This window comes from Amphibalanus amphitrite, unplaced genomic scaffold (assembly GCF_019059575.1).
Source record: "Amphibalanus amphitrite isolate SeventyFive unplaced genomic scaffold, NRLGWU_Aamphi_draft 001601F_arrow, whole genome shotgun sequence".
NCBI classification, from domain to species: Eukaryota; Metazoa; Arthropoda; class Thecostraca; order Balanomorpha; family Balanidae; genus Amphibalanus; species Amphibalanus amphitrite.
In genome coordinates, this window is record NW_024883094.1 from 7,503 (window position 1) to 26,290 (window position 18,788).

Consider the following 18,788-nt stretch of genomic DNA (forward strand, 5'->3'; position numbering starts at 1 on the left):
ATGCTGCTCGCTCGTTGAATTGCGTATCGATAGCGCAGACCAAACTTTTTGGTATGTAGTTGCCACAACTGCAGTGTTGCGAGCGATTCTGCAAATAATTTCGTTACTTTGGAGACGAGAAAAACCAAAGCGAATAATCGTTTCAAGAACTTCAACAGCTAATCGGTGCATTCCGTATACTGACAGCGGTGTGAACTGCAGGCCGGTTCACACGTTTCACGTAAAACACTCCCTCGGCACCCGAGACTGTTTTAATGTGTGCATGTAGCCAGTTCTTTGGGATAGCTTTGTAAATCCATGCCTTGAGGCATTGCATCAGACACCAGATTGTTATCATTTGAATATTTTATTAACAGGCTGAAAATATACAATAATGCTCACACAGGAATGTTGAGATAATCTATGTCATGCTCCATGAACATGAAGAATAGGGAATCACACGTACCGTTCAGATACATGTCAAAGCTCATTTCTAGATGTCCATATCCACTGATTCCGCCGAAATTCCCCCTCCGAAGCAGCTGAATCCACTAATACATAATCAACCGTAGAGCCTACCGTAGCCACGACGGAAAGCGCCGAATTGGCCTCCGATTCCGCCGAACCTAGCTCCAATTCCGCCAAACCTAGCTCCAATTCCGCCGAACCTAGCTCCAATTCCGCCGAACCTAGCTCCAATTCCGCCGTATCCAGCCCCGATTCCGCCGTATCCAGCCCCGATTCTGCCGTATCCAGCTCCGATTCCGCCGTATCCACCTCCGATGGCGCCCTGTCCGTATCCGTTTCCGACGTCGGCGCTGTATCCGTACTGGTATCCGCTGAGTCCGCCGCGTCCGTATCCTTGTCCGTATCCGCCGTATCCACCGCCGTATCCACCGCCCTGGCTGAGCCCGATACCCTGTCCCTGGGCGTAGATCTGGCCGTAGCCGCCGACGTACCGGCCGTAGCGGCCGTAGCCGCCGGGACTGAAAATGGAACAGAATGTTTGTCACCGAAACATCACATTGTTTTTAACGAACAATGCACATGGTAGGTTGTTTGGTGCTTTTTCGTGGTCCTTTTCGCCACTATTTTCATCACACATTTCGATCATATTTAATAAGTTCAGATTTGAACCAGGCCCATCAATCTACATATCAAAACGTTCTGGTGTTTCTGTTTTAAAGCAAGTTGGACAATATCGGCTGCCATTTTTTCACCACTCATTGCTTCTTTCTTTTCTGGGCAGAAACAGTCTATTACGATAAAAGCGCTATTTTCATATTTTCTATTCTAACGGTTCACTGATTAACTTGCAAAGTTTAATCGCATGATTTCCCCCGAAATAAGGACCGTTTCATGGGAACCAGTCTTGAACTGCACTTACACGTAGTATCCATGGTTCACATGGGATCCGTACGAGTTACTCGAGTATGGCGTGAAACTGAGAAAGAAAAACAGGGCGGGTCAGAATTTGGTATCCAAAATTTCTGTTGAGGGTCAAGAGCAGACTCATGATATGCTGAATGAAGTAAATGACTAAAAGTAGAATAATAGAATGAAAGCAGTGGAAGCAGCTTCCCTTTTGTATTGATAAGCAAGGTGAACTTTTCAAGCGAAATTAAGGCAAATAATTGTGACAGCCACATCAATAATGGTATATCACTATTGCTGTACGTACAATGCTCTTAGCTAAAGCCTATGACTACTACGGACTCACGTAGACACGTGGACGTTGCTCTGCCCACCGCTGGCAGCCGCTGCGGCCACCAGCACGAAGAGAACGGCGAACTGAAAACAGAACAGAACGGAACACGGCGACGGCGCTAGTGAGCCATCCAACCAAACCTCGGGGTGTTCATGGTGGCGGTGATATACCACCACTAGCCGTTATACAATTAGACATGATGTAAAACACGCAGCTTACATTGTTACATTGCAATCGAAACTTAGCTAGGAACTACGAGCAAACAGTGTGTGCGCGGTACAATGCTGTCAATGGGATGACGAATAACATTTGAAACGAAGGGCAATGCCGAATGACATCTGATACCTTTTGCTTGCAATCTCGTTTTCCTTTCAATTTTCAAAATTCCTCCTTGAGTAAGGCTTTGTGATATATTTTCCATTTAGAGCCTTTAGAGCCTTACCTTAATCATGTCTGGTAGGTTGTGGTGGCCGCTGAGAGCTGACTGCGTTTCTGCCGTCCTCGTTTCCGCTATATATACCTCCTCTGGCAAGCCCGAGGGCGGGGTCCGGTCGTGACCAGATATTTGATCCCGTAGTGCCGAGTTTTCATGTGCAGAACTGCGGGTGCACGCTCCCACCCCGCGCGCCGTTTACCGGGTATAGAATGTGGCGCCTGGTACGCGCCCCTGCAGGACGCCGAGGCCGCAGTCCGCAGATCAATTCTCACATTCTGGCGCCTGAGAGCGGGCACAGCCGCCGCCTGGACGCCGAATAATCCATGAGACACTCGGCCAGCATATCGGGGCACAGGAAAACGGGCATAGAGCTTGGCTGGCTGTGGCGGTGCCAGTGTTCGCCAGACATTCTCTCTACGTCACATATGAATCGCTGCTGACTGTGAGAATGCTTTTTTACATTTTGATTTTTCAATTCGCGAACAAAACAACAAAGCGATCTGAAATTATCCTTCATAGCCTGTAGTCTAATCTTGGATGGAGCCTGGAAAGTCAAGTCCGAAGTAAGTGTGGTCAAAATGAGGTTGATTTTTTTCTCTAGTGATTATTTTCCTGATTCAGGACCGTTGGTTGTGCGTGTACTGCTCGGCCTTTCTTTTTTGTTCCGGTTCCTGGCACCTGTGAATAATAAGGCGTGTCTGCTTTATTGATCGATATGGAGCTATCGACACAGAGTGTCCCAAACATTTTGTAACATCACAATTGCTTCGTTTTGTTAAAATTATTTTGCAACAGCCGACATGCTCACCGCGAAGCCGGAAACATTGCTGGATATGTAGGGACCACTAAGTTGTCACCAAGTTGCACCGATTGTTCGAACTGCATGCCTTTATTAGACGTCACTCGAGCCGACTCAAACTGATAGCCAGCTCTCACTGATTTAACCCGCGCCCTGCTGGGGGGTGTTTGAACACCCCCCCCCCCCTGTGGTTTTTCGCGAATATCTCAAAACGACGGCGCTCCCCGCCGCAGTTTTTGGTACATCAATTCTACACATGTTGTGAAAATTTCAGACCAAGGTCATTCAAGGTCAGGTCACCAGGTCACTTGAAGTGACCTCACCTCATAAAAAGTTTCAATGTCTGTCATAGCTACACCGAGTGACCGATTGCTTTGAAACTTTCGGCGATTGCTAAGAGCAATAGAATGTACAAAATGTATATCTCAGAATTTTGATATCGATGACCTAAGGTCAGGTCAATTTTGCGACCTCCCCATTATAAGTAAATGGGAGAAAATTGAAATGCGCCTCTTTTGGACGAAAGACATTATAAACACTCCCAAACCATTGGATTGGTGTCTCGTGGAAATTAACATTGGGATCCGCGACATTGGGATCAGGCCTGCCATCTAGCGAGAGAATTATCGTAAGTTAGGAGCAAGCCAGGTGAACGCCATCTCTCAGCATTATGACACACGTGGGTGTGGTGTGTTAGTTGGCTTGAAGTGCATATTCCCACGAGTTGGAGGTAATCTTACTGGACCTGAGACGACAAAAAAATGTATTAAATGTTTGAAAGCCAAAAACGTCAAGCAGCTTTAGGTAATAACGAAAATAAAATGCGTAAGACGGTGTGTATTGAAACGCCCAGTCCCATCGGCTTGTACGACCTTTTATATGGTCATTTACTCACAATGGTACAGCAGTTTGACAATATGTCATACATATTTGGTAGGCTTATTCCTTCTTCTCCGAATTTCCGGCCCGATTTTCTTCATCTTAGTTAATGTTAGGGCACGTGCCACGTGCCAACTTAGGGGTGTCGAAATTGTCCCACATAAAGTAACTCCGCCAATGGCCGGGCCCATTACAGTAAAACTTCGTCAATAGTTAGGCACCCAGTGGCCAATGCATTTCCATGTGTCACTATGGGGATGCTACTGCACGTGCGCACGTGCGGGGTGCCGCTTCCATATCTCAAGAACGGCTGGGCGGATAACACTCAAACTTGGTACACAAATGTCACATCGATGCTCGCACTGCATTGATCAGTGCTTACATTGGTGCAGAATCGTTAGGAAAACGATGAAATGAGATGCGTGGTGTTCATGCCTACATATTTGTTCCAGCAGCTGATTGATCCGCAACAGGAGATCCTTGTTTGTGAAGGCCTCGTCTCCCTTTTCCATTCCTTGTTTAAAATAACATTAACAATGTACCAAGAAGATCACACACCAAAGTTGTTTTAGACGGCTATCTTGGGCCAGGGCTGCGGAGTTGTAGTCAGAGCCAGCGGTTCTGTTCCGACTCGGAGTCGGTTGATTTTTAAAAGCTGTAGTCGGAGTATGCGTCGAACGTCACCGAAAAGTCATCGACTCCACAGACTTACCAGGGCTGCAGAGTCGGAGACAGAGTCGGAGTCTGTGTGAATCGACAGTTCTGTCCGGAGGAGTCGGAGTCGATATTTGGATACCGGAATCGGAGTTGGAGCCAAAGTCACTGAAATTTCATCGACTACGCAGCACTGGTTGGGTCCTTTTCATAGAGCGTCTTGAATGACATATTGAGCGGCAATGACGTTAGCAATTCCGTTTAACTTTTTCATTAGACTTATGATAGTACTTACGTTAGTTTTGTTCTTTGATCGGACAATTTGTTTGATATAGGCCAAGTAAAGACTCATGTGGAAAATAGCGAAAACGACACGTGCTGGCGAAGTCTACAATAACTCCCTGTTTCACGATTTAAAATGAAGAAATAACATGGAACTACTTATCTTATTACTGACCCTGCATATAAATCTATTAATTTCTTCGCTTTTACTGACATATAAAGACATAACCTTTTGAAAAATTGCACAACAAGCCTGCTACTACACCACACTCCCGTGTGTCACAATGCTAATCATCGGCGTTCACACGGCTTGCTCCTAACTTACGATAATTCTCCCGCTAGATGGCAGGCCAGAGCTCAATGTCGCCAAAAACTGCGAAGACACCAATCCATTATTATCTCATCCATGCCCAAACACTGCATTACAAGTCGTTTAGACACACTGCACATGAAAATGGTGTCAGTGACCTCTGTTTATGCCCTGAGGTCATCTTAGGTCACGAATGGTATCTAACAGTTTTTCGCAAATAACTTTTGATAGAGGCATGCTAGAGCGATGAAAACGCCTTAGATGTGTTCAGCTCGACGATACGGATCGACTGATATGCAACATGACCCTTTTCGGTCAGGTCATGACCTTGAACTGAGGTCAAATTTTCAAGTTGACCTTTCAAAGTCAAATTATAGTTCATTCGATGCGACTTGACGAGAGGAACACGATGCCGGTAAAAGTAAGCTCGTACAAGGATTGGGTCAAAAGTTATTGCAGAAAAACTGTTTCCGAAAAAATCGGCTATTTTTGCAGTTTTTTGCCCCCTGCAGGAAAAACCGTTGACGTTAGGTCAAATCTGAGAGAACTACTCAGAAAGGGCGTTAATAGGGCTATCGAATGCGCTTTTCCGCGGCGCTGTAGCTCTATTGGTTCCCGAGTTATGCGTTGGCTTCTTGGAAATTGTCGACATTCGACCTGGAAATCGGCGAAATTTTGCCTTCAATGACCTCTGGTGACCTGACCTTTGACCTGACCAAAAAGTTGACCTAAGTAATTTCGTCATTGTTTTTGACGCTCTTTCGAACGCCGCCTTCCGCGTATCGCTACGTGGCCCAGGAGCCGAGTTAGAAGGGGGGGGGGGGGGTGTTCAAACACCCCCCAGCAGGGCGTGGAAATCCAGGACCCCCAGCCGGGCGCGGGTTAAGTGACATCATGTCACGCCATTTTCGCTTCAAAAACTGCCAAACTTGAAACGCCGCTAAAATCTTTATTTCTTAAGGAATCAAGACGGAACAAAAATGTTTTTACGTGATTCTACTTTGTCTATCAACTGGCTATCTCGGTTTTTTGAAAATTTTGGATATTGACCCACATTTAAAACTTACTTTTTTGGGAAATTCAACATAAAATCCAAGATTTTGTGTTTATCAAAAAACCGGAATATATGTTAGAGAAGTGGTCTATGTGCACTAACATGCCAATTTTTAGAAAAATTGGTTCAAAAATGTGGGAGTTATTCAAACTTTTATGACGTCACGACACACAAAATTTTCGAAAAATGAACTTTTGGAACTTCTAGACGTCATACGGAAACAACAACAGCACCATTCGCCAGGGGCCCGGGAACGATTTTCAAGTTGGGGGGGGGGGGGGGCGAGCCTAAAATACCTGAAATGATGCATATGAAACAGTGGCGTAGCTGGGGCTCTTAGGGGACACGTACCCCCCCCCATTGGGTTCAAAGGGACCCTCGGGTCCGAGGGGCTCTTGACCGGCGCCATTTGACCGCTGAAGGTTAACGATGATCATATTTAGACTCAGAAGGGCCCCATGGGCTCGTTAGAACACCTCATGGGCCCTAAATAGCCACACTAAGATCTCCATAAGGGCCCCACTCCGGCTTCTGAGGACCTCTTACGGCTTTAAGGGTCCCTCGGTGGTCTCCAAAGGCCGTTACTGGCCTCTGAGAGTTCTTATCGGCCTATGAGGGGCCAGTTCTAGGGACATTTCCCACATGTGATGGTCCCACACTTATTTTTCTGAGGGCCGAATAACGGTAACTTTGGGGAATAACGGCAACTCATCGGCGCCTGAGGGGGCCCACAGCGGTGCCGGTGTCTCTAAGGGTTTCACACGCCCAACTCTGAGTGCCTACACCAGTGCCTATATTAAAGTCCTATATCGGTGGCTCTGAGGACCCAACGGCCAACACCTGCGCGTCTAAAGGCCACCCATTGGTGACTTTTGAGGGCCCTACCGGCGTCTGACAGTACCATGCCGGTCTCTAAGTAAGGACCCCACAAAACTTCTTCTGCCGGCCTAAGGGCCCCTTGCCGGTCACTGAGAACCCCCTGCCGGCTTGTAGAGGGTTCGCGTCAGCGGCTCTAAAGGCCCCACTCCCGTCTGTAACGGCTCCACACCAGCGTCTATGAGGGCCCACAGCAACGCCTGTAAGGACCCTCATCGGCGCCTCTGAGAGAATCACACTAGCACCTCTGAGCGCCTACACCGGCACCTGCATGACAGCCCCACACCGGTGCCTCAAAGGTCCCTTACCGGCGGCTCTGAGGGCCCTATACGCCGGTGATTCTGAGGGTGCTACCGATAACCGAAGGCACCACACCAGTACTTAGTGTCGCTGAGCTTTTATCACATACCGGCCTTCCGAGGGCGCCACCTAAGTGCACTCATTGCCCCACACCCGTCCCTCACACCCGGAGCGAGTAAACTGTGTTCAGCCTATAGTAACGATTTTACCACCGTTATACGTTATGTGCATATTTCTCAAAGCTGACTCAAAATGGTCCAGCATAAAATATGGTCTGCCAAACTTATGGCCAAGGTCAGGCCCAAACCAAAGCGGGATAACAATAGCAGATGTTGTAAAATCGATACTGTATCAACACAAACAACTCAGATGGCAAGGAAAATGCCGTGTGTTGATGTTTAGACATGGGCGTAACTTTGTATACTTTTGAGGTCCCATGTGGGACCCCAATGCGAACATTTGGGACCCCAATTGTCATTTTGGGACCCCAATAGTGGAGACCCCCGAGACGCACCAGCTACTTTACAAATGGAGGTCCGATGTTCATATAGAAGAAGGTTCTCTGTATAAAAAGGAGGTCCCCTGGACAAATCGGAGGCCCTGTTGGACAAATGGGAGGCCCCCTGGACAAATAGGAGGCCCCCTGAACAAGTAGGAGGCCCCCCGGAAAACAGGAGGCCCCCTGGATAAATAGGGAGGCCCCCCTTGAGAAATAGGAGGCTCTCTGGAAAAGCAGGAGGCCTGCTGGACAAATGGGAGGCCCTAGACAAATAAGAGGCCCCTAGACAAATAGGAGGCCTTCTGTACAAATAAGAAGCCCCATGAACAAATAGGAGGCCCCATGGGCAAGTCGGAGGCCCTCTGCAACTAGGAGGCCCCCTGGAAAAATAGGAGGCCCTATGAAAAAATAGGAGGCCCTAGACCTAGACAAACAGGAAGCCCCTTTCACAAAAGGAGGCCCCCTGGACAATTAGGAGCCCCCTGGACAAATAGGAGGCCCCCTTTCACAAAAGAGACCCCTTAGACAATTAGCAGGCCCTCTGGACAAATAGGAGGCCCCCTTTATGAATAGAAGGCCCCTGGATAAATAGGAGGCCCCCTGGATAAAAAAGAGGCCCGTAAAATAGGAGCCCTCTGGATAAATAGGAGGACGCTTGGAAAATAGGAGGCTACTTTAACCAATAGGAGGTCCCCTGGAAAAATAGGAGGCCCCCTGAATAAATAGGAGGCCCGCTGATAGGAGGCCTCTTGGGCAAAAAGGAGGCCCCTAGAAAATAACAGGCCCCTTGGACAACTAGGAGGCCCCCTGAACAAATAGGAGGCCCCATGTACAAATAGGGGACTAGGGAGCTAGCCCTCTGTACGAATAGGAGGCCCCCTGGACAAATAGAAGGCTCCCTTAAAAAAGGAGGCCCTTCAAAAAAGGAGGCCCCTGGACAAGTAGGAGACCCCCGGACAAATAGGAGTCCCCTGCACAAATAAGAGACCCCTGGTAGAATAGAAGACCCCTGGATAAATAGGAGGCCCCTGAACACGTAGGAGGCCCCCTGGATAAAGAGGAGGCCCCCTGGAAAATAGAAGCCCCTGGATAAATAGGGGAACTTCTGGACAAACAGGAGGCCTCCTGGACAAATAGGAGGCCCCCTAGACGAATTGGAGGCCGCTTGGACAAATAGGAGGCCCCCTAGACAAATAGACTCTGTAACAGTAGGAGGCTCTCTGTACGCACAAATAGGAGGCCGGCGCTCGGCCTGTAGAAGCTTAGCTGTATGTACAAAAAGGAGGCTCTCTGTGCAAGTAGTCGAAGTAGGAGGTTCTCTGTACTATACCTACAAATAAGAGGCCCCCTGGGCAACTTAAAGGATACACAAATCGGAGGTCACCTATAAAAAAGCGGGACTCTGTTGGAATGCCTGTTTGAATAAATTGTTTTCCTGATATTCAAATTATTTAATCCTCGCCCGCACATGGGGAGGGGGGTCAGTGGTTGCCACTCCCCCCCCAGGTAGTTTTTTTCTGCTCTGCACTCAACATTTTGATTGCTAGAAGCCGGATGTTTCGTATATCTGCTTCTCTATCTTTTCTTAGCGTCCACTGAAAATTTCAAGTTTCTGTGGTTTTTTGTTTCGGAGATATGACTTTATTCTTCAGGTGATGTCATAACCCAACTGACAAATGCCCAAAATCCTGCGTTGGCTATGGGTCTTGTGAGCGTTTGACACCTTGATTTCGGCCTTTTTGCCAGTCTTACCTCCCACCTATCATGAAACATGTTGTTCGATGATGTAGAGATGCCAGGGTCAAGGTCAGCCTAGGTCATCTAAAAATATTGCGTTTTAGGCAAGCTGAGTTGACTTTCGTGAAGTTTCTTTGACTGTATTTTTGGTAAAAGCTTCTCAGTTCATGATCTCATGCTATAGGGACACATTCACAATCGGTGCACACTGCACACATCAGTATACACACAGACACACACAGACATACAAACACATATCATTGACCTTGACCTAACTTGACCTGAAATGACCACAGCCAGCAAAAACCTAGTCGGATAGTGTGACAAAGAGGTTCTAGCTGGCTTGGCACCACAATACGGTAGCGTCATCGGTATATGATGAGCAGCGCACGTGATATTCCAACGGGCAACGGTGACCCCAAACAGCAACATTCTTTAGTTTGACCTGACCTGGAAGGTCAATGACTGACCTGATGAGGTTAAATTTGGTATCATTGGATTCGTCTCTTCCCAAAGAATCTGTTGCTCTTGACCGAGAAGCCTAAAATCTTGTTTGAATAAATTGTGGTGATGTCGAATAAAATACCTACACAAGCAGCGGGCCAACCCATCATATACCGATGACACTGCCGCATTATTACCAAGCCAGCTAGAACAGCTCTTTGTCACACTATCCCACTAATTTGCTGGCTGTGGTCATATTTCATATTTCACGTCAAGTTAGGTCAAGGTCAATGATATGTGTTTGTATGTCTGTGTATGTCTGTGTATGTACTGACGTGTGCACAGATTGGGTTGTGTGTCCTTATTACATGAGATCATGAACTGAGAAGCTTTTACTAAACATGCAGTCAAAGAAACTTCACGAAAATAATTTTAGATGACCTAGGTTGACCTTAACCCTGACCCTGACATCTGTACATCGCAGAACAATATGTTCAATGATAGGTGGGAGCCGGGAGGTAAGACTGGCAAAAAAAGAGCGGAAATCAAGGTGTCAAAAGCTCACAAGGCCCATAGCCAACGCTGAAGCCTGAACGCAAGGTATTGGGTATTCCTCATTTAGGTCATGACATGACCTGAAGAACAAGGTCATATCTCCAAACCCCAAAGCCACAGAAACTTGAAATTTTCAAAGTGGACGCTGAGAAAAGATAGAAAAGCAGCTATCCAAAAATCGGGTTTCTAGCTTTAAAAATGTTCAGTGTAGAGCAGAAAGAACTAACTTGGGGGATGGCAACCCTCCCCCCAGGTGCGGGCGAGGGTTAAGCCTCACACTTTCTGGGGTATAGGTTAGATTCCTTGCGCAATACTGTGCCATTAAATTCTTTTTTTTTCTATAATAAAGGCATTTTGTTTTATCGTCGAAAGTAAAGAAGCCAGAAATTTGCATCGATTTCGGACGCCGCGGGGGATATTTACATACAATGTCACCCTGCTGGCCTGGATCCACCAGTATGGGTCAGGTGAACTACCATTTCTTTATTAACCCGCGCCCTGCTGGGGGGGGGGTGTTTGAACACCCCCAACATCATACATCAATTCTACACATGTTGTGAACATTTCAGACCAAGGTCATTCAAGGTCAGGTCACCAGGTCACGTGAAGTGACCTCACCTCATAAAAAGTTTCAATGTCTGTCATAGCTACACCGAGTGACCGATCGTTTTGAAACTTTCAGCGAATGCTAAGAGCATGTAAAAAATGTATTTCTCAGAATTTTGATATCGATGACCTAAGGTCAGGTCAATTTTGCGACCTCCCCATTATCAGTCAATGGGAGAAAATTGAAATGCGCCTCTTTTGGATGAAAGACATTATAAACACTCCCAAACACCGAATTACAAGTGGTTTAGACACACTGAACATGAAAATGGTGTCCGTGACCCTTGTTTATGCCCTGAGGTCATCTTAGGTCACGAATGGTATCTAACAGTTTTTCGCAAATAACTTTTGATAGAGGCATACTAGAGCGATGAAAACGCCTTAGATGTGTTCAGCTCGACGATACGGATCGACTGATGTGCAACATGACCCTTTCCGGTCAGGTCATGACCTTGACCTGAGGTCAAATTTTTAAGTTGACCTTTCAAGGTCAAGTTATAGTTCATTCGATGCGTCTTGACGAGAGGAACACGATGCCGGTAAAAGTAAGCTCGTACAAGGCTTGGGTCAAAAGTTATTGCAGAAAAACTGTTTCCGAAAAAAATCGGTTTTTTTTGCAGTTTTTGCCCCCTGCAGGCAAAACCGTTGACGTTAGGTCAAATCTGAGAGAATTACTCAGAAAGGGTGTTATTAGGGCTATCGAATGCGCTTTTCCGCGGCGCTGAAGCTCTATTGGTTCCCGAGTTATGCGTTGGCTTCTTGGAAGTTTTCGACATTCGACCTGGAAATCGGCGAAATTTTGCCTTCAATGACCTCTGGTGACCTGACCTTTGACCTGACCAAAAAATTGACCGAAGTGATTTCGTCATTATTTTTTACGCTCTTTCGAACGCCGCCTTCCGCGTATCGCTACGTGGCCCAGGAGCCGAGTTACAAGGGGGGGTGTTCAAACACCCCCCCCAGCAGGGCGTGGAAATCCAGGACCCCCAGCCGGGCGCGGGTTAATATTAAAAAAAAAAATCATGGCATCCGGGCTGTGACGAAAAATAAGTGGCCTAAAACCGATGATAAAACTGGATTTGGGGGTACCCTAGGTTTGGCTTCTGAGCCTCCGGTCCCCCAGTGAAAATTTCTTAGAGGAGGCCCTGGCGTGGCTCGTAAATTACCGCTTCCGCAATTGGAGGCCCCTAATTGCTTGGAGGCCCCCACTAAATGGAGGCCCTCATGGACGTTTGGGACCCCAATGGTGATGTCAAAGTTTCACCCATGTGTTTAGATGCATAAAGGAAACAAGAAGGAAAGAAGTATGGAAAAGTGAGGAAAGATCCTTTCTCGCCGCCTCAATGTTGAGGGGGCGCCGCCCCCTCGGCTCTCAAGTTGGGGGGGAGGGCAAGCGCCCCCTCTGCCCCCCTGTTCCCGGGTCTGTGCCATTCGCCGTGAAAAACTGCATCAGATAGACACCTTTTTAGGTCTTAACCCGCGCCCTGATGGGGGGGGGGGAACCATTTTGGCCCCCCCTGTGGTTTTTCTGAAATAGCGAGAAAACGGCGCGCCGCCAAATTTTGGGTACCTTACCGGGTATCAATTTGACACCTTCATCCAAAACTTCAAGTCACAGGTCGCCTCGGGTCAGGAGTTATTGAGGTCAAACTGAGGTCATGTTCGAGTAAAAATAAGCAAAAAACATGACATCTTGAAACGCTCACCAATTCTACAGTTAACAAGCAATTTTAAAGTTCTTTATGTGGTTGTGTAGAAAAAACTAAAAAGACGGCGCTACAAAACTGCTATCTCGGATTTTCGAAAGTTTGGGATTTCTAACCCCAAAAATAAAAAATGGTTTTTTAAGAAAAACTCAAAAAATTTCCTTTTTTTCGAATTTCGAGAAAACCGGAATATATGTGATAGTCCCTGCGCTCTTCGATATACATCCTAAATTTTAGATCGATACCTCTTTTTTGGCCAAGTTATAGCAAAAAAAAAAAAAAAACTTCAAAATTGATGACGTCAAATTTTTGAACTCAACTTTTAGCAATTCTAGACCACGTAGCGCAAAACGGAGACCACCATTGAACTCCCCGTGACGAGCTGCATCGAATCGATACCCATTTTATGCAAAAATATCAACTTTCAAATTTGACCTAATTTGACCTGACCTTGACCTGACCTTCACCAAAACATAATCTCAACTGACTCCAAGGGCTGCCTGTCCCACATAATCGCATTTGGCATATAAAATAGATCATAAAACATGCATCACATGATATTTTTAATTTGTGACCCTCAGTGACCTGACCTCTGTGACCTCACCTGGTATCAGTGACCTCAAATAGAAAAATATGTGTTTGACGAACATTTCCCCATCGATGATTTTCAATGAAATGCATTTTACTCGATTTTACAACGCATTTCTTGAAATGCCTGTAAACGGTGAAAATTCGACCTTTGACCTGACCTGTGACGTCATCGGTTTGACTGAGGTCAATCAAATTGGGTCACAAGGTAGTTCCCCGTTGGGGCTATCTAACGCCGTTTGCCGCTTGTCGCTATGTTGCGTGGTTCTCGAGATCTTGGGGGGCCAAAATGCCCCCCATCAGACCGCGTTGCTCGGCCGACCCCATCAGGGCGCGGGTTAACAATCAACTTCAAAATTTGACCTTACTTGACCTGACCTTGACCTGGCCTCGACCTGAAACTCGAAACTCATCCAGATGTGGTCCATATCACTAATTGCGTGTGCCAGGCAATCAGTCTCAGTCCATTCTTCGGCAACTACGGTGCAAGGCCGATAATATAGAAACTTGCATTTTGTACCCTTGACTTGACCTTGACCTAACCTCTGACCTACTTAAGCAAAAAAAAAATCGGCTCTTAAGATCTGCCTTGTTGAGAGCTTTCGATTGCCGTTTTTCCCGTCTTTCTACGACCATCGGTTCGGAAGTTAGACAGTGTGTGGGGGGGGGGGGGCAGAATCTGCCCCCTCCCCCAGCAGGGCGCGTATGGCTGAATAGCCCAGCGGGGCGCGGGTTAACCCGCGGCCCCTAGGGGGAGGGGGATGGGGCCAGACATCTGCATGGATCCCAGCAAATGAATCTTGGATCTGATCTTACGGATCCTGATCTCGGATCCGATGGGATCATAGATCCAGCCCTTTAATTTATCGACAGATCCGTAGGGGTCATGGATCCCAGACTATTTTTTGCTTGACCTCCAGTGAGATCATAGATCCTCACTTCTTTTTCATCGACACAGAAATCCCAAAAAATATTTGTCGCAACTCACAAACGTTCTGTTCTAGTGATTTTATGTGATAGCATGTCATAATCCATAGTTTTGTGGCACTTACCCAGCCAGCAATTTTGCTCCGGGCCCAAGCAGGCTCAAGTGCGGATTGCCCGAGATTTTTAGTCGGGCTAAAGTCGGCTAGGGCTTGGGCTAAAGTCGGCGTATGACACAAATACGCCGACTAAAGCCCATGCTCTGCCGGAGGTATGCCCGCTCTGCGAGCTCCGGACAGCCGTAGTTTAGCCCTAGTTGAGCGACGATTGGCGTTAGCCCGATTTAAGCCCGAGCAGTGAATCCATTTATATAATGGAGATTACTCTGGGCCCGAGCGGGCTGAACTCCGGCAAGCCCACTCTGTGTGCCCTGTCTATCCCGACTTAAGCCATAGAAGTGAATGGGGTTTATACATTGCTAACTGCTGTGGCTTTGCTCGGGTTCGGCTCGAGTGATGGCTCCTGTTTTCTCAAGTCTCGACTTGACTTCATCTTGCTTTTGCTTCACACTGGATCAGGTAGCAAGTAGCAGCCAATGCACTTTCAGCAGATTGTGCGGTTTCAATGCATATTTAAAATTGTTACGGTCACTCATATGCTCTGCTAACCGGTCATCGAGGCTCGAGCATTGCAAAAGGAAAGTAGTGGTTGACTTTGATTGAATGTATATTTCAAACGACTACAGACACGTCAAATGAAACACAAATACATGAAACAGTGGACTGCAAACTGCAGCAGTAATATGGCATGAGTCATGAAAAAATGCCATCAAAACAATAAAACAATCACAAGGCCCGCTAGCCTCCCTCCCCGTTCATAATACTTGGTTAAACACTCAACTGAAAGCATAAAGTAAGGACAGCAAGTAATCGCTCATAAGACATAAAGCAATAAGCAAACAATCGTTTATAAGGAACTTCACTCTGGTGAATGGGAGCTTTGGAGGCGTCTGGCTCCTCCACACACACGCATCTGCAGTAGGTGGTCGACCAGCTTTCGGGCTTTCTGCGCAGTTTCCGTATATGTAGGTATACCTACTTAATTATAAGCAGGCAGTTTCCGCTAAACCACTTGGCGAGGGCGACTGCGGCGTCCACCCGGTCCTGGTTTGTATAACTATTCCATTTTTTGGAACCATTTGCTCTAATGGTACGTACCTGAAAAAGAGCTTAGTTTGGTTTAATTTACATTGCATGTTTGCTTGAAAAATAACTTATTGATGCATTGATACTGTAAAAACACTTCTCATTGATAAGTATAAAATGTTCATTTGATTTTAAATGCGGACAGAGAATGAGCGTGCTCGGTAATAAGTAGATAAATATTTGTGTTTTGTATTTCATTTTCCTGGTTCAGAAGTGCTAGTATTTCACAAAGATATAAAGGCACGGAATGCAGCTTTTCTGAGCGAGGGTATAAGTCGCCAGGCTGAACAGTTATTCAGCTTCATGTTTGATGGCGTCAAACTCAGTCAAAATCATAACGTTTACATACGATCAAGCGCACCATTCAATACACTTACCTACCGTAAAACTCCATGCCAATCCACTTGATAAGAGCAGTGAGCACTATCCCTTCTTCGCGCTGTCACACGCGCCCAAACATCAACCACCAAATGCCCCAACACCGGTGTGTCGTTTCGTCGCACAGCGCACAGACTGTCACAAACGCTGCACATGATTGGCGCAGAACTGCGCATGCGCGAACAGCCGAACAAGTATGGCTAAGCTCCGGCTTTACTCCAGTTAGCCGAAGGACACAGCCAGCTTGATCAGCCCGCGCTCCGCCCAAGTTAAGCCTGTTTTGGATGCGCGGGCAGATGTCGGGCTGAGCTACTGCTATCCGCACGTGGGCATAGCTGCGGCATGCCCCAGCTCAGCCCTAGTAAAAAAATACATTGGTTTTGATCAAAGTGGGCAAACCCAAGCTAAGCCCAAGCTGCCCGACGCTTGCCACAGTTCAGCCCAAGCGAATTGCTGGCTGGGTATTAAAGGGACCATCCCACCTTCGAAAAAATCCCGTTTAGGATTCGGAAATGTTACTTAGGGCATTGTGACGAATTTTGCAAGTTTTTACGCGTTTTCATTGTATGCTTTTTTAAATATTGCGACTTTTAGATTTCATCGTGACGTCATTTAGATCGGATCTGTGACGTAATGAAGGATTTACTTCATGCCAATGAGGGGGAAATTTGGCAGCAAATATATTTGCTTTCAAATATGACGCGGCTCATACAATAACAAAAGTGTCTCTGACTGGGCATTTTGTGGTTGGTGGTATGATAGTCAATGTAAGTAGGGTGAATAGGTCAAAAACGCCCCCATTAAGCGCGAAACCTTCTGACACTCAACCCAACACAGATTACTCAAACCTTTGGGCACCATCATGTAGCTCATTCTTTTTACTACGCTTTGAGACCAAGAAAAGACACCTGCGTGTGGTATTTAACCCCCCAAAAAGGTTTTCGCATACCCTTACAAAAGGGCGTTTTGCCCCACACCCTGGGTAATACGCCCACACCCATGTGCAAAGCGCCCCCCACCCCAACCAGCAACAGAACATGATGAACATGGCAGAACTTGACGTCATTCTGACGTCATTTGTGGTCAACCTATCATAGCCTTTGGAATAAAATTTTGTTGCAATGTGTAAAATGGATGCCCGGAGGAGTCCTGAAAGTTTGGTGACGATATCTGCAGTCGTTTAGGATATATCAGCAAAAAAGGACGGGGAGATGCCTTTTCGGCATCCACCTACAGGGCGCTACCCTGCACTCTCACCACCGTGCAAAACGCCCCCCTTTCAGAAAACTGGGCCGGCGTCTTGCCCCATGCATCGAGTAGGCGTCTTTCCCCATCCACTCCATTTCCGGTCAACAAAATATTGACAAAAAACGCGCCACTAACGCCGCAGCATAATAAATTCAACAGAATGGCAATAAAACGCAGATTTTAGTGATGTGCACATTAGCAAGTTTTGTGATATAAAGAGGGCATCAAAATCTTAGGAATCTTCTGTAAAAACAACAAAAACAACACCCAAAACCAACATCAGCACCTACCCACGCTGCTCCTCAAGACGCAGAACCGGAAATAGAGACCTACGTAAACAAGCAGGTGACTGTTCTGAAAGACAGGATAAAACACCTATCCGTCGATAAGAAATACGATTTTTTTAGGGGAGGCGTTTAACCCAGGGGTGCGTTTTCCCCACAGTTACCCTATGTTTGACTTCCTGCATATAAAATTCAAATACTAAAATCACAATTCACATAGGAAAGGAACATATTTTCACCATAACTTTTAAAACGTTTGTGTCAATTTGAAATACAATTAAAGTGAACAAGTGTGAAATTTAAATGAAAATAACCAACATTCCTGACCTAACCTTACCTACTTTCCAAAAAAGTTTGTAATACCCTTAATACCAACCTAAAACCCCCATGCCAGATGTCTACAACATAGAAACCTTTCAACCAGCCTACTACAGTAACACCTCACAACCTATTCCATTCCGAACCTATTTATTGGGGTTTTTGTATACTTTTACTCATTGCATCCTAGCTTGCGCTTATAGCAAACATGCAGGTACAGGGTGACACAAAAAAACGGTCATCACCAAGTTTCGAATAACTTCGGAAGTTTTATTCAGATCATCACCAAACTTCGGCCACTTAAGGTCACACCTATGTAGCATACATCCACCAAGTTTCAAGTCTTCACTACGAATACTTTTAGTACAGTGTGTGTTTTACTGACGCTCCACAATGTGCTCCAGGTGAGCGCCACGGCGCTGCAGGGCGTAGGCACACTTGCATCCGGCGGGCAAAGTTGTCGATAACCCGATGGCTGTGCACTTTACAGTGTGCAATGGCCTCTGGAGACAGTGCTCAGGGGGTGTGCTACCCCTGAAACGTTATTCTTATCGGGTTATCGGCAACTTTGCCCGCCGGATGCAGGTGTGCCTACGCCCTGCAGCGCCGGGGCGCTCACCTGGAGCACATTGTGGAGCGTCCGTAAAACACACACTGTACTAAAAGTATTCGTAGTGAAGACTTGAAACTTGGTGGATGTCTGCTACATAGGTGTGACCTAAAGTGGCCGAAGTTTGGTGATGATCTGAATAAAACTTCCGAAGTTATTCGAATTTTGGTGATGACCGTTTTTTTTTTTGTGTCACCCTGTATTTAAAGAAATGTTTTGTTTTTCCTTCTTAGCTGTTGAAATTTCTTGAAAGCCAACACAACACAACACACCATGCGCACATGACAGAGGTCTCCATCACTGCGGAAGGAAGATCGCAATGCTGCTTGCAGGCTGTTGACAGAAAGTGATCAGTAAGTTATGACCCTATGCATAATGCTATTTTTTTTTTGTATACAGGGAGTTGGTC

At 46.5% G+C, this 18,788-nt stretch overlaps 1 protein-coding gene across 1 annotated transcript; it reads right to left on the reverse strand.

Annotated features, from left to right (window-relative positions):
- Nucleotides 1–329: 329 nt before the first annotated feature.
- LOC122374088 (keratin-associated protein 21-1-like) lies at nucleotides 330–2,313 on the reverse strand. Its single transcript, XM_043352630.1, has 5 exons — nucleotides 2,130–2,313; nucleotides 1,700–1,770; nucleotides 1,367–1,423; nucleotides 648–965; nucleotides 330–605 (listed from the first exon to the last, which is right to left on the reverse strand). The coding sequence occupies exons 1-5, from the start codon at nucleotides 2,136–2,138 to the stop codon at nucleotides 542–544; spliced, it is 519 nt and encodes a 172-aa protein (XP_043208565.1). The 5' UTR covers nucleotides 2,139–2,313; the 3' UTR covers nucleotides 330–541.
- Between the last annotated feature and the right edge of the window lie 16,475 nt (nucleotides 2,314–18,788).

Bases quoted from the DNA above. Each gene is read 5' to 3' on its own strand.
- LOC122374088 (XM_043352630.1), bottom strand. The intron at 1,424-1,699 runs GTGAGTCCGTAG...TTTCTTTCTCAG, and splicing joins AGCAACGTCCACGTGTCTAC to TTTCACGCCATACTCGAGTA. The intron at 966-1,366 runs GTAAGTGCAGTT...TTCCATTTTCAG, and splicing joins GTGAACCATGGATACTACGT to TCCCGGCGGCTACGGCCGCT.